The sequence below is a fragment of the Crocodylus siamensis genome, chromosome 4 (assembly GCF_052110815.1).
Source record: "Crocodylus siamensis isolate JL-2025a chromosome 4, ASM5211081v1, whole genome shotgun sequence".
Taxonomy (NCBI): Eukaryota; Metazoa; Chordata; order Crocodylia; family Crocodylidae; genus Crocodylus; species Crocodylus siamensis.
Window position 1 is genome coordinate 96029935 of NC_143398.1, and position 15069 is coordinate 96045003.

The 15069-nt window shown below is 50.5% G+C and overlaps 1 protein-coding gene across 1 annotated transcript in view; it reads left to right on the forward strand.

Moving 5' to 3' along the window:
- Positions 1–2815: 2815 nt before the first annotated feature.
- The window catches only part of NPTXR (neuronal pentraxin receptor), a 28196-nt gene continuing 15942 nt past the window's right edge, over positions 2816–15069 (forward strand). The window contains 2 exon segments of the mRNA XM_090043014.1: positions 2816–3505; positions 3507–3635. Coding sequence (XP_089899140.1) covers positions 2990–3505; positions 3507–3635 — 645 coding nt within the window. The 5' untranslated portion in view covers positions 2816–2989.

The following is a 15069-nucleotide window of genomic DNA, read 5'->3' on the forward strand; positions in this document are numbered from 1 at the left end:
CGGCTAGGATCTGGAACCAACTTCCAAGAGAAGTGGTGCTGGCTCCTACCCTGGGGATCTTTAAGAGGAGGCTAAATGAACACCCTTCTGGGGTCGTTTGACCCCAGTACTTTTTCCATGGGTCGGACTCGATGATCTGCTCAGGTCCCTTCCAACCCTAGAAACTATGAAACTATGGCAGAAGGTAAAGCACAACAAGCAGCTGACAAGAGAGTGTCTGATAAAACCAAGAACCACACAGCTAATGACAGAGTCCATCATGCTCCAACACTCAAGCACACCCTTCACACATGTAATCCTCCTCCCATGTAACAGTCACATGTTCCATCTATAATCAGGCTGACACAAACACATGCACAGAGGACGTTTCCCTCTCTCTACCCCCTCCCTCCAATCTACAGCCTGATCCAAAACCATTGCAATCAATGGAAGTCTTTCTGGTGACTGCACTGGTCTTTGGCTTAGGTCCAGAGGCTCCACTTTGACATATCCCTCTGTTCCTGGAAAGAGCTCCCTGTGGGTTGCTCTTATTATCTTGTATCATTGTATTTAGATAAAGGCCCTCTTGAGCCAAGTAGCCCATCGGGTTTGTGTGGTTAAGGCTCATCAGCTTTTGCAGCCGAGGACACACAAGGGAGTAACATAGCCAGTGTCACATCTGGCAGCTGCTGACTTCCCCATCTGAATGGCCAAGTACTATTAACTGTTGGAGGGAGCCGTTAGCATGAGTCCAGAGCTTGAAGCAACCCCTTCAGAGTCACAGCAAGATGCCTTAGTCACTCTACCATCCCAGCATGCATGGTACTCCAGCAGCCACTGGGAGCTTGAGACCAGCTATACTTCTGCTTTATCTGTATGGCTAGAGCTGTTTACCTGGCATGCATTTACTCTTGTCCCCTAGAGCAGTGGTTCTCAACATTTTGAGACTCAAGGCACCTCTTGAAAAAATGCCAGCTTTTAATTTTTACTCATTTTTTTTACTGCACAAAAATAATAGAGCATTTCTTCTGTTACAAAGAACTAAAAAAAGACCATAGCAGCTCAGAGTGTTCTGGATGCTGCCAATTTTTACTTAAAATCTCTGGGTTTATTTTGTGGATCATGTTTGCACACCTTGCAGGGCTAACATTGTGTGGCATTGCATTGCACCCTTAAAAGGATCTCAGGGCGATATGGTACCCTGGTTAAGAATCAGTGTCCTAGAGCAGAGATGTCCAACTGGCAGTCTGTGGCCCACATGGCCCACAAGTGGTTAACATGTAACCCCCAGGCTCCCACCCAGCAAGAAGCAGCAGCTAGGGGCTTGGGCTCCCCTCTTTCCTCCAGCTTCCACTGCCTGACTCAGCCCTGTGGTGCTGGGTCAGCTGGAAGCATGGAAAGCCTGTGTAACAGTGCCATGGGGAAGCCTGCAGGGAGCTACAAGTCATATGGAGCACTGTGCTGTGCATAATGTCTGCCCCCTTGCATGTGGGAGCATCCATCCATGCTTAGTGCAGCAGGGTGGTGGAGTACCTGCTGGCTCAGGTGCAGCCTTCAGCCTGGGAGGCCTGTGGCCCCTGCTGCTCTGTCCCCCATGCTGTGTGGCTCCCACTGGTGTGGCTGGTGGGCTGTGCAGCCCCTAGCACAGGGGTGGGTAAAATGCGGCCTGCAGGCTGGATGTGGCTCACCAGGCCATTCTATCCGGCCCATGGGGCCCCTGAAAAGTTTAGAAAATTAATATATATCTGCCCCTAGCTGCCTGTCATGCGGCCCTCAATGGCTTGCCAAAGCTCAGTAAGTGGCCCTCTGCCCAAAATAATTGCCTGCCCCTGCCCTAGCAGCTGAACAGCCCTGCCCTAGAGGAAGCTCACAGGCCTGACAGCAGCCGTAACAGCCCCACTGTTGTGCTTACTGTTTTGGGATGTTCAACATCTCCCAGAGGGAAAAAAGAAATGTCCCTCCTGTCTGACATGAAGAGCAAAAAAACAGAGGAGAAGCAGGGCCTTGCTGACCAGCTCTGGAAAGTGGGATTGGTTCTCAGAGCTTCTTACTGGGGTTCCCCATCTCCACCTCTTTGCTTAGAGTAGCAACTCTCACCCAGAGGTGCTGCGAGATCCTTTTAAGGGGACAGCGGGAGTGGTGCACAGTGCTAGCACTGAGAGGTGTGCAAACACCTACCCACGATTCATGCAAGAAACCCAGAGACTTCCAATAGGAATCCATGGTGTCGAGACAGCTGTGCCCTGCTGTGGACTCCCTGAGCTCTTTGTCATAGACGAATTGCTCTGGTATTTTTCTGCAGTCAAAAAGAAACGAGTGGAAGGGAAGAGCTGGCATTTCCCGAGGGGAGGCCTTGAGTGCAGCGGGGTGGAGAACCCTCCCGGAGGGGAGCTGGCGTAAAGCAGTCAGCTGCAGGGCCCTGCCACACATTCAAACGAAGGCTGGCTGGAAACCAGCTACAGACCTGTTACATGTTTTTAGGCCGGAAACCAGCTATAGAGCTGCCACACATTTTTAGGCCCTCACCTTCTAGCAGGTCGACCGACTCTTGCTGTAGCTGGACAGCCATTTCTATGGCCCGACCTTACTCTGCGTGCGCGGGCGCCACTTCCCGGTCCGCGGCGCGACGTGTGTAACACGCGGGACCCAGGACACGCACCCTCCCGTCTTTGCCGCGGGTGGTGGGGCCACGTGGCGCGGGGGGGCGCCAGGAGAGATCGGAGGGGGGCGGGAGCAGCAGAGGCGGCGGCGTGCTGCTCCCCGTCCCCTGGCAGCGGGTGCGGCGCCGAAAGGGTGAGGGAGGGCTGGTGACGCGCTCCCCGCCCCGCATATAAGCAGCGGGAAGAGGCAGCCAGAAGCCGGTGGCACCTCCCGGGCTCCCCGTGCACCAGCCGCCGCCGCCTCCCGCTGCCAGCGCCAGCCAGCCCCGTGCCCAGGCGGGGCAGTTTCTCCCGGCCGGGCTCGCGCCGCCGCCACCCTGAAGTTCCTGGCCGTGCTGCTGGCCGCAGGGATGCTCGCGTTCCTCGGGGCCATCATCTGCATCATCGCGAGCATCCACCCCACGGCCAGCGCCGGCGGAGCTCTCCGCGGTGCTGACAACGACTCCAGCGCCGCCGCCGCCGCCGCCGCCGCCGCCGCCCTGCTGCCCGGCCCGGCGGCCGGCAAGGGCCCGGGCGCTCTCCACGGTGCTGGAGAAGCCGCCCCCGGCGGCGGCTCGCCCGCGGACTCGCTGCTGGACCTGCCGCCCGGCGCCCGGCCCCACCACTCCCAGCGGCACCAGCACCCGCAGCTCTTCGGCCGGTTCCTGTGCACGCCGCTGGCGGTGGAGTGCCCCTCCGAGAGCCCGCCGCAGGGCGACGCGCCCTTGCCCGGCGCCGACGACCTCGTCTTCCTGCAGAGCACGGCCGAGCAGCTGAGGCAGACGGCGCTGCAGCAGAAAGACCAGATCCTGCTGGACCAGGAGACCATCCGCGAGCTGTCGGGCAAGCTGAGCCAGTGCGAGAGCGGCCTGGAACTTAGTTTCCAGGACAGCGCCTCTCTCTGGGGGGGGGCCCCGCAAGGAAACCATGGGCGACCTGCCCTGGGACTCCTCCACCATGGTCCAGGAGCTGGAGGAGGCTGTCAGGGCACTGAAGGACAGGATCGACAAGATAGAGGTGAGGCACCTAGCCCCGCCACCCAACCCAGCTGCCCGCTTCCTCCTTCCCCTGCTTCCCTTTGGGCCCATTGGGCTGCTGTAAACCGACTTGTTGGACAGAGAAGTCTTGGGAATGGAGGGAAGCAGACTCAGTGGCTCAGAAGGCCCCTTCCAGCCCTGAGATCGTCTGTTGATCTCCCCGCTCCCCTAGCCCCCATACCCACACCCTGCCCTTGCTCCTCTCCATGGCTTTCCCAGAAGCATGCCAAGCAGGGTGGGGGGAAGGAGGTTTCATTGCACTTTAATAATGCAGCCGATTAAACTCAGAGATGGGGCTTGCTTTTGTAAATCAGAACCTGCCTGGAAAGCCATGAGTGTCTGGTTCTGGGAACGGGGAGTGGGTGTGTGGCCAAGCATGTGTTGGTGTGCATGGACTTACTTGCCCTCTCCTCTCTGGCTTCTCCCTGCTTTTGATGCCAGATTTCCTGTGGTAAATTATGACTATGGCAGCAATCTGAGGTGGATACACATGGATGGACATTTTGTGAATGCACAGAGGACTGACATCCCATGTCTCCTTCAACCCTTTCTATCTCCCCCCCCCCATTCTCCCCACAGTGCCCCACTAATGTAGGACTATTCCTTACAGAATATTTCCCAGTCTTTTTTCCAGGCCATTTTTAACTTACTCCAGAGGGATGAAACTTTCATCACTTTCCTTGAAGGCCTAGTATCTCAGAGGGAGACTCGGGGAATCTCTTATGTACCCATCCCAAGGTTTTGCAAAGAATCTGTTCCTAAGTGCGAGTGAGTCTCCCTTTTACCTGCACCACAGGGTTGCTTTGAATCCCTAGTCATCCCTGTGCCTTGTATGCCCAGGCTTCCTCATTGTGCCAGCAAGGATTTAGGACCAGTTTCTGCCCCTTTTGCTTATGGCACATAACACCTCACTCTGGGGAAAGTCCTCCTGATGACTTTATGTGAAGTCAGGGTGGCAGAGTGGGGCTTTATCAGTCAGATTCTGAGGTCCCTACAATCAACATGTTTCTCACTTGGCAGGAAATGCTGCTGATTTCAATGGGACTTCCTGAAAAGTGAGGTGTTATCATGTACTCAACAGGGACAGAATATGACCTGAGGGTGATTTAATGTTTAATATTGTCTCCATAAAGGAAGAAGCCAGGCTGCAAATGTTCTTGTTTACACTGTGGTCTTCTCAGCCTGCCTGCAGTGCTCCTCCCTTCCCATCCCTCAGCTGGGACCTTTGCTCCGCATTTTAGCCTCCCATCTGCTTACAAATGGACAGTAAAAAAACCCATGCTAAAGTCGGCAGCTGGGGCTGATAGTGCCCTGTGTGCACACACGTGTAAGTGTGCATGCATGTGTGCATACATGTAAATTGGATCCCCATGCTTTTACTGGCTGATGGTGATCTGAGAGATTAGTTCTACCCTTGCACAATGATTTAAATGTTTTGCTTATTGAATACCATCTGGCTAGAACTTTGTACCAGGGAAACCTATTGGCCCTATGTAAATTCACAAGGTGAAATCCTGTTTCTGCTGAAATCAGTGGGCTTTCTGCTATTGAGTTCAATGGGGCCTGGTTTCATCTAAGGCATATAGTGTATCATTGAAGACCTTGATGTGGAGATGTCTTACTGACAGCACTGGGGCAAAAGAGAAGTTCAAAGAGCTAGGACAATAGTTTTGGCCTGTGAAAGAGCTCACTGGGGAGCAGATCACTCCCTTCTATAGAAACAACCTCAAGAGGGGACCTGCTAAAAGGAGGGAAATCCTGTGTGGAGCTTTCTCCAGATTGTTCTGTGTATTTCAGGGGAGCATAGGGTTTGCTTCGTAGAGTCAGTGAATCTCTTGAGGTCTGCCAGGGGCCAGGTCTGTCTACAGAGACCTATGTGTCTTAACCTAATCCCAGGCCCAATGTTGTCCCCATTAATTCTCTGGAAGTTTATATCTAGGATTCATAGAATTACAGAAATGTAGGGTGGGAAGAGACTTCAAGAGATCACCCAGACCAAACCTCTGCACCGAGTCAGGCTCAGCTAGAGCAAGACCCTCCCTGATGGATGTTTGTCTAACCCGTCTTTAAAATCCTCCAACAAAGGAGGATCCATGAAAACCCTACACAGCCTATTCCAGCTCTTCACCAGCTCCTAAATAGACTTTTAAAAGGGGGTCCTCAGTGTGGAACATGTGTGAAAAGTTAATGCAGCTAGAGACAAAAGGTGTATGAAAAGCAAGGCCTGGCCTGGTCCCATTAACATGAAGATCTGTCACCCCATGTAGGGATCTCTGAGGATATAAAAGGGAGGAGGATGTGCATCACATAGGAAAGGAGAAAGCCATGGATGCCAGGAATGCTTTAAACATGGATCCCAGAGATGGGTGGAAAGGATGATCTCTGTCCCATAGATACCACAGTTGGTGATGAATGTGTGTGTGAGAGAGAGAAAAAGACAATAAGAAAAAAACACAGACTTAATCACACACAATGATAGGCACACACACAAAGAGATCACACAGTGACAGAGATATTCTCACACACACAGATCTAAACATAATACATAAAGCTACTAAGATTATCTATATGACAGATGAGCAGACAGAGAAACACAAGGAGAGAGAGACAGTCTCAAAGAGAGACAGATACACAGGCAGATGGCAGGACAGACAGAAAGACAGAGACACAACACATGCTACAAGGGACAGATGCAAGTTTGCACATACACATAGAAAGAGAGTGAGACACACATGGAGGGACAGAGGCAAAAGGTCCAGTGAGATACCAGGGAAGGTCACACACACAGAGCAGGGAGAGAAAAAGGGACACAGAGAAACAGAGAGAAGATTATGTAGCAACCACAATGGCAGACAAACTCAAGGGGCAGGAATACACACACACAAGAGACGGACATACCTATGGGGAGACAGAAACACCCAACAATGGACAGTGCGGAGAAATGCATAGATTGAGAGGAATGCACAGGACAACACAGAAGCATGCCCCATGCTAAAACATGACAGGTAGCCACCCAACAGGTAGTGGTGCTGGGCATACCCCAGGAAGTGCCTACCTGACAATTTTTAGTATGTGGTGTGCAAAGAGTAGGGAAAGTGGGCAGGTAGAGTCTTCATGGCTCCTAGCACTGTCCAACAGATACATCCAGAGTAACACAATCAGACATGCCCCCACACACAAGCATACAGCAAAACACCTACAAGGATAGAAAGGGGGAAAAGTCTCTCTCACACAAACAGAGGGAGGCAGAGAGAGAAAAGAAACCCACCCAGAAGGACAGAGCAGCACAAAGACCAAGAGCATATACACATTAGAGGATGTCTGTGATGCTTAGTTCCATTGAACTTCATGAGGTGATGAGGTAGACACTGCATGATGCCTTGTAGCTGTATTCATATGTTAACTGTCATTGTTTATCATATTTTTGTCCAAAAAGCAACTCCATACATACTTCAGGGGCTGCTGGCATGGTATATTGCTGCTTTAACTTCTGTCCTGTGTTTTCTTGCCCCTGAAAGATGTCCGGGGAGGCGGGGGCAGTTGGGTTTCGGGAAGGTACTATTCTTAGTGCACTCTCCTTCTCCTGTTTCAATATGTTTCTGTTTGAAGGGGCACAAAGGGAGCCAAGTGCATCCACCACCCCCTTGCCACACATATACATGGCCAAGTCATGCTGTCATTTCTGCCAGTGAAATCTGAACAGTGTCAGTGAGGATGCCAATGAAAGCAGCATTTGGCAGGGAGAGGGATGGATCAAGGCACATGCATCCAACAAAATACCACTCTGCAACAAGAGGCTACTCAAAGGCTGGTGACAAGTGTGGTCTCCATGGTATCATCTTGGAATCCAGAGCTGTATTACTAGGTCAGAGCTGGAGCAAACCCATTAGATTGCACCTGGCTTCTGCAAGGCAAGACCATCTTCTACAGTGGACCATCTAGTGGTAGGGCCTGGCCAGTACTGGATGTCCCAGAGGATGGAGTTTCTATACCCTGCCCGAGGAGAGGCTTTGCCACTAGTCTGAGATTTCAGAATTCTGGGATTTGCACCTCTAAATGAAACAGCCAATCATGAAGCAAGAACGTGACAATCCCTCACTATACAGCTTGATAAAATGCCCCCAAACACAGCCCCTATTTCAAAACACCCAGTACAAGTAAGAGACCAGCAATAGGCAGTGGGTAACTCAGACAACTGTGGATGAGAATGACTAGCAGGTAAAGGACAATTAATAGAGCTGTGGACATACTAACAGAGGCCAGTTCTCTGAAGGTGTTTTCTGTAATGAGGGGGAGGAATCATTGAGTGTGAGTGTAAGTAGGATAAATGTCATGAAATTGAGCAAAGGATAAATTTTAAGAAGCATTTCCTAGAAGGAAGATTTGTTTGCCTGTGGAATAGGGTCCCAAGGGACACAGTGGAGGTCCCATCTTTTTGTATCTTTAAAGCAGGGCTGGCCAAAGTGCTAAAGAAGAAACTATGGGAGGAATATTCTGTATAACTGGGAAAGGAGTAGATGAGAAAGATGTAACCTACTACATATTTTGTACTCGTAATTCCTATGCCCTTCTGTTAAGTATGCATGGTCAGGCCAGACTGTGGTCTGGCACCTCACCTTCATTTTTTCGTTGCTTTCTGAAATGCTTTGATGCACTGGGGAGCCAGCAGGGGGGAATGGTCATCGTTGGGGTCATGCCATGTCAGAAGTCTCACTTTGGGACTGGCAGCATTCTAGGCACTGCTCAAAGCCCAGGAAAGAAAAAGGATTTTATCCCTGCCCTCAGTGGCTCAATAGACAGATAACACAAAATGCAGCAAGAAACCCAAAGGAAGACTCTGTCTCAGCACATCATTCTGGCGCCAGTATTTTTTGTTGTCATGTATCAACATTTGCAGTAGAACTGAGTTTGGAAGGGGGATTTTGATGGGAGATTATTAATATAATCTGGATACTATTAGCCTCGCTGTAAGACATAACAGGATTTATGGATGCTTTAAAAAACCCTTTTAAGTAGTCTTATTTTTATTTTTTTAAGTGATTTAGATCTGGTGAAATTTACTGGATGGATGGTCTTGGAGTCTGAAATTCTCTACCCAGAAGTCTAACAGGCAGCAGCACATGAGGGCTAGTTTCCCATACAAATTAGCCCTCCGTAACATGCCTCCAGCCTGCTTTGTATAGAGCACTTCAAACTGAGGGTGTCTTTGGCCCTTTAAATCACCAGATTTTCTTTTAAGGCTGCAGTCAAACAGAGAGGAAAGAATAGTGTCCATCACACTGGTAATTTGCATATGTATTGTAGGCACCTATTCACCAGGGAATCAGTTTCCTAACCCAGGAAGGATGCGAGTCCCTCGACTGTTAGTTCAGACCTAGTTAAGGATTACCTGGAGGGCTTAGATGTGTCCAAGTCAGCGGGCTCGGATGACCTTCATCCGCGGGTGCTGAGGGAATTGGCTGGTGTCATTGCGGAGCCTTGGCACGGCTGTTCGAGGACTCCTGGTGCTCAGACCAAGTCCCTGAGGACTGGAAAAGGGCCAGTGTGGTCCCTATTTTCAAGAAGGGGAGGAAGAGCCTAGCAACTACAGGCCAGTCAGCCTCACTTCTATCCTGGGTAAGGTCTTTGAAAAAATTATCAAGGGCCACACTTGTGAAAGCCCTGCAGGGAAAGTGATGTTGAGGGGTAACCAACACGGGTTTGTGCCGGGCCGATCCTGCCTGACCAACCTTGTCTCCTTCTATGACGAAGTAACAAAGAGCTTAGATGGGAAGGAGAAAGTCGATGTCATCTTCCTGGACTTCCAGAAGGCCTTCGACACAGTGTCCCACCCAATTCTGGTGGGCAAGCTGAGGGACTGCAGCACTGACGAATGCACAGTCATGTGGGTGGCAAACTGGCTCCAGGGGCGCACCCAGAGGGTGGTGGTAGATGGGTCAATGTCGACCTGGGAGGGTGTGGGCAGCGGAGTCCCGCAGGGCTCGGTTCTTGGGCTGGTGCTGTTCAACATCTTCATTAGCGACCTGGACGAGGCTGTGGAGAGCACCCTGTTCAAGTTCGCTGATGACACCAAGCTGTGGGGTAAAGTGAATACACCAGCAGGTAGGGACCGCATCCAGGCAGACCTGGACAGGTTAGAGAAGTGGGTGGATCTGAACAGGATGCGGTTCAACAAGGACAAGTGCAGTGTGCTGCACCGGGGGGAGAGGGAACCAGCATTACGGTTATAGGTTAGGGGCTGCCCCTCTCAGCAGCACAGAGGCAGAGAGGGATCTTGGAGTCAGGATTGACTCCAGGATGAATATGAGTCGCCAATGCGATGAAGCAACAGGCAGAGCCAACTGCACCCTGTCCTGCATCAACAGGGGTATCACTAACAGGTCCAGAGAGGTCTTGCTCCCCCTCTATGCGGCGCTGGTCAGGCCGCAGCTGGAGTACTGTGTCCAGTTCTGGGCGCCGCACTTCAAGAGGGACGTGGAGAACCTGGAGAGGGTCCAGAGGAGGCCACTCATATGGTTGAGGTCCTCCGTGGCCAGCCCTATGAGGAGAGGCCGAGGGACCTGAATCTCTTCAGTCTCCGCAAGAGGAGACTGAGAGGGGATCTTGTGGCTGCCTACATCCTTATCAGGGGCCACCAGCAGGGACTCGGGGAAAGTCTGTTCACCAGGGCCCCCCTTGGGGTCACCAGGAACAATGGCCACAAGCTGAGGGAGGAGAAGTTTAGGTTAGTTATTAGGAAGAACTACTTCACAGTAAGGGTGGCCAGAGCCTGGAATAGGCTTCCCAGAGAGGTGGTGCTCTCACCTTCCCTGGAAATCTTCAAGAGGAGACTAGATAGGCAGCTGGCTGGGGTCTTATGACCCCTCCCACCTCCAGTGCTCCTTCCTGCCCATGGCAGGGCGGTGGACTTGATGATCTGTCTAGGTCCCTTCCCACTCATTGATTCTATGATTCATTTCACATAGGACATCAAAGGGTCATCATCAAATTAGAATAACCTTTCTGTCACTATTAGCCTAAGCCTAAATTCCAGGTGGCATATAGACATGAAGTCTTCTTTAACCCATTTCCAGTCCCTAGAGCTGCTCAGTCTCCTGAATGAGCATAACTTTCTTCCCTGTGTGATGTATGTTTTTCTCCTTCCTTCTCCTACACACACACATACACTTGTATGGACTTTCTAACTTGTTTTAATTACAGCCGCAAATTAAAAATCTGCAGTTTGTGTGGGGGGAGGCATTTTACTGTTCCCAGAGTGTGGTGCCAGCTCCACTTCTACATCATAAACAAAGGGGAAAGGGAAAAGGTAAGGCTGTAAAGCCATTCTAGTACCTCATAAAGGAACTATTCTACCACAGTGTGCCACACCAATCACCGAGTGACTGCAGTCAAATTGTTCTAAGCTGTAATGTTTTGGCTCATCAGTAAATTACCAAAGTACCTTTGAATAAGTAAATCTGAAGTGGAAAGAAGCTGCTGCAAAGGTCCCATTTTGTAGGGAAGCAGGGACATTGCGCCTTTCACTAGGAGAAAAATAGTGCAGATGGACCTGTTCTGTCACGTTGCATCCATTCTTCCTGCTGCCAGCACTGCAAAGCTGAGCCCTCCAGTGTATCCTTGCAAGCTGCCTCTCCTCGAGCTTTAAGTGACCTTTTTTTTAAAAAAAAAAGAAATTTTTCATGTTCCAAGCCAAATTAGCCAAATTAAGTCCAAATCTGTGAGTCAGTCCAGAACCATAAGTCAGTCCAGAACCATAACTACAACCGGCAAACATCCTCCATCCCCACCAGGGGCTTCAGATATTTCCAAAGTCTTTTGGCAGGCATCTTACATGCAGGCCCAAACCCAGAGGCTTGTGGTTCAGATGTCCCCAAGTTTCACCTGCCCTCAGCTATATGGCTGCAGAAACAAGCTCGGGAGGAGCCTCCCATTTCCATAAAGTGGGCTTTAATCCCCAACACCTCAACAGGTACTAACTAAACCATGCCAGAAGAACAGTTATCCCCAGGAACGCTTAAGGAAAACTGCCTTCATGGACCCAAATACATGGTATTTGGCCAGTGGTGACATGTAGGGGGTACATGGGGGTGCATGTGCACCCCCTGAGAGCACCAATGCAGCCCCTGATCAGCCTCACTTGCCTCTTAGGCAATGGGCAGGGGGGCAGGAGGGCAGGTGGGAGGGCTGGTACCCCCCCTTCAAGCACCGGCAGATGGCTGCAGTCACTTCCAGAAGCAGCCACAGCCACTGCCGGCAGTGGCTGTGACCTGTTGCGGGGGGAACGCCTCCAGGCAGCAAGATCAGCTGTGGAGGGACCTCCCCAGTCAGTGAGACTGGTCACAGGGGGGCACATGTCCCCCCTGACTATGGTGGTACCAGTCGCCCATGTATTTGGCTGTGTTTCTTCCACTTCCCCTGGAAGACTGTTCCACAGTGTAAAAAGCTTCTCTGAGAGGATTGGTTTCCTATCATTCACCCAGAGGGAATTTTCTTAGGCAGCATTCAGGTGCAAGTGGTGGGGGAGAGGCTGATCTCAGGCTACAGAGGCTGTGCTGGCCCCTGTGTCCCTCTCCATGAGGGAGAGGAGGACATGGGAGAAATCTAGAAAGGGACAGAAACTCTTACTGTGCATGGTCTCTGTGCCTAACACAGTGGAACCCTGGTCTCAGCTGGAGCCCCTAGCCTAGGCACTAGCATCACCTGACTTGGTGACTCATCTCCAGCTAACTTCTTTCACCAGCCCTCCCCAGTACTGGCATGCCATAGTACGTATGTTCCTAGAAACCTAAACACCCTTTGTGAACCCCAGAGATCCTGCACCACAGTACTGATGCTGGGAGTGTCTAGGCAGGGGCATGAGCAGGTTTTGTGTCAGAGGTTCTAAGTGGATGCTACCTATTTGTCAGGGCTTTCCATGAGGTGGGCATTAATCCTCGGTCTTGCCTCCTTATCTTCACAGTTAAGGTGAGAACTTTGTGTGTTGGTGGGTGAGGGGAGAGAGAGAGACAATGAAAGCAGTGACTCCAGATTTTCTAATGCATTAGTAAATGAGGTTTTGATCTCCTTATATAAATGGAAGTGCATTTGCTTAACAATGAATAAAAACTAATCAAGTCCAAGCAGACTTACACATTGCCAAAGTGTCAGCTTTTATTTTTTTCTCACTCCAGACGCTGACATTTAACGTGATTAATATTATCTGGCGTGTTTCAATCTTTTTATTGGTTTGGTGGCCAAAAAAGCATAAGCAAACCCCCACTGCCCACCCCCTCATCTCCTTCACATTGGCAGATGGGAAAATCTGAGCTCACCGAACAGCTCAGTATAATTTGTTCTGTGCTTTCTCCCCTCCTGAAAGGTCACTGCTAAATAATCTCTTCACAGCTATTACTTTGAAGTTGCTTCATTTGAAAGAAAGGTGCTTGACTGGCAGCCCTGGAGTGCTGTGGAGCCAGCGGTCATGAACATTTCCAGTACATACTTCCCTCTCAGTGTATCTCAATGATGATTCTAGGAGCACACCTTTAGTTTTGATGGAGGAATGTCCAAGACCAATTCAGTCCCTAGCCTTGATACTGAGATAGGCGATTAGTCCTTCTTGTAATAATAACATTATGATATGGAAATCTGCCCCACTGGGAATAAGCCTAAAAAACTTTCCAACTGAAGTTGCACAGGCCAGCGGGCAGATGTCAGGGATATTGCTTCTAGTCCCATTGGACTAGGTCAAGTACAAGGTCTGTCTGAGCCAAACAGCCCAACAGGATGGTTTGGTGAAGGAACACGAGTTTCTGTGGCTGACAGGAGGGTGTAGCCCTGCACTCAGCCACATTTACTCCCCAGCCAGAATGGCCAGGTACAATTGGGCCCACTAGTGTAACTTTTGGTGTAAGCCTTAGGTTCGTCTCCCCTGAGCCATGGCAGGACACATTAACTACTCTGCCATGACACTCCCACATTGGTTTTATTCCAGAAAATATGTGGTGTCTGGGATATGAACAGCTCCATAAACCATTTGGCCGTTCTGCAAATAAAGGCATATCTTTTCCCCAAAAAACAAAGCAGCCAGCTGTGTGAGCCCACAGAATCCTTCTGCAGTGGAAATGGTGCCTTTGCATTCCAGATTACACATCTGGACCTCCTGGGTAGCATCCCATGGTACCCACTACACCATGTTCACCCTGCCTCTGACTGTGCTAGGGCATACCATTGTGAAAACAAGCGCTACCCACTTGCTCTTCCTCCATGCTTTCCCAGTGCCAAAATAATGCAATGTAGTGCTTATTGTGCCCCCAAAGCTGCCCAAAGGTTCTTGGTCTCAGGTGTGCTTACTGGTGAGCATCCAGTGCTGCTATAACTGAAACTACATGGCATGTCCCTGCAATCTGTGCACTGGGGCATGGGTGGGCAGGCAGGGCATGTATTCATAGTGGCACCTTTAAGTCCAATTAGAGGTGGCATAGGCCTGCCCAGAGACCCATGTTCCCAATCCAAACTAGTCCCCATGCTACTTAGGAGGAATCAAAGATTGAGAATTGTGCTCCTTGTGCCTTCAAAACATGCTCCTGGCTTCCAAACAAGGCCAGCCCTACAGAGGATGCAGTACAGCCTTTTAGGCAACCCACAGCACAACCTCCTCATCTGCTCAGCACCCTGCTGCCCACTCTGAAAGGTGCAATTTTACTGTACCCTCTCTTACCCTCCCATTAGCGAGCACCTTGATCCAACCCCCTACCAGCTTCACTCCTCGCTCAACAACACTAAGACACTGTCAGCTTCTGAAATCTTCCCTCCATCCCTTCTCTTTGAGGGACAACATCCAGCCCTCTTCCCTGCTACCACCACCTTACTGGCTGGTTCACAGTGGCATTGACCATGGCCCCGTACCCTGTTGCCAAACCTCCAACCAACCTCTTGCTTCTGTCACTTACTGACATTGTTTGGGGGGCTCCGAATGTTCTTCCTGGCACAGGGACTTTGAAAATTAGGGTTGGTTCTGTTGTCAGGGAAACATGATCAAACTCCTACAGTTCCTTTCAATTGCTGTAGAGGGAAAGTGGTAGAGAGGTAATGCTCTGTGTGGGGGCAGTTAGCTTAACCAACCACCTTATTTGCTTGCAGTACCAAAGCCAGTACAGCAGACTGATTGTCCTCAACTCAGAGGAATAAAAAGTCACCCTTAAGGTCCATCCAAGGATAACCAGGGTTGGGGAAAGGACGTGATAAAGGGTGACAGAGAAATGGAAAGGAGGAGATACAATACAGAGAGAGAGAATGTGAAGGGGAGAGAGTTGCACCAGTGGAGAAAGACTATACAGTGAAGCAGGCTTAAAAATGAAAGACGTTATAAAGAAAGAGAAAGAAGTGAAGGAGGCTGATGAAAAAAAAGAGCAGTCATAAAGAAAGGAAGGCAA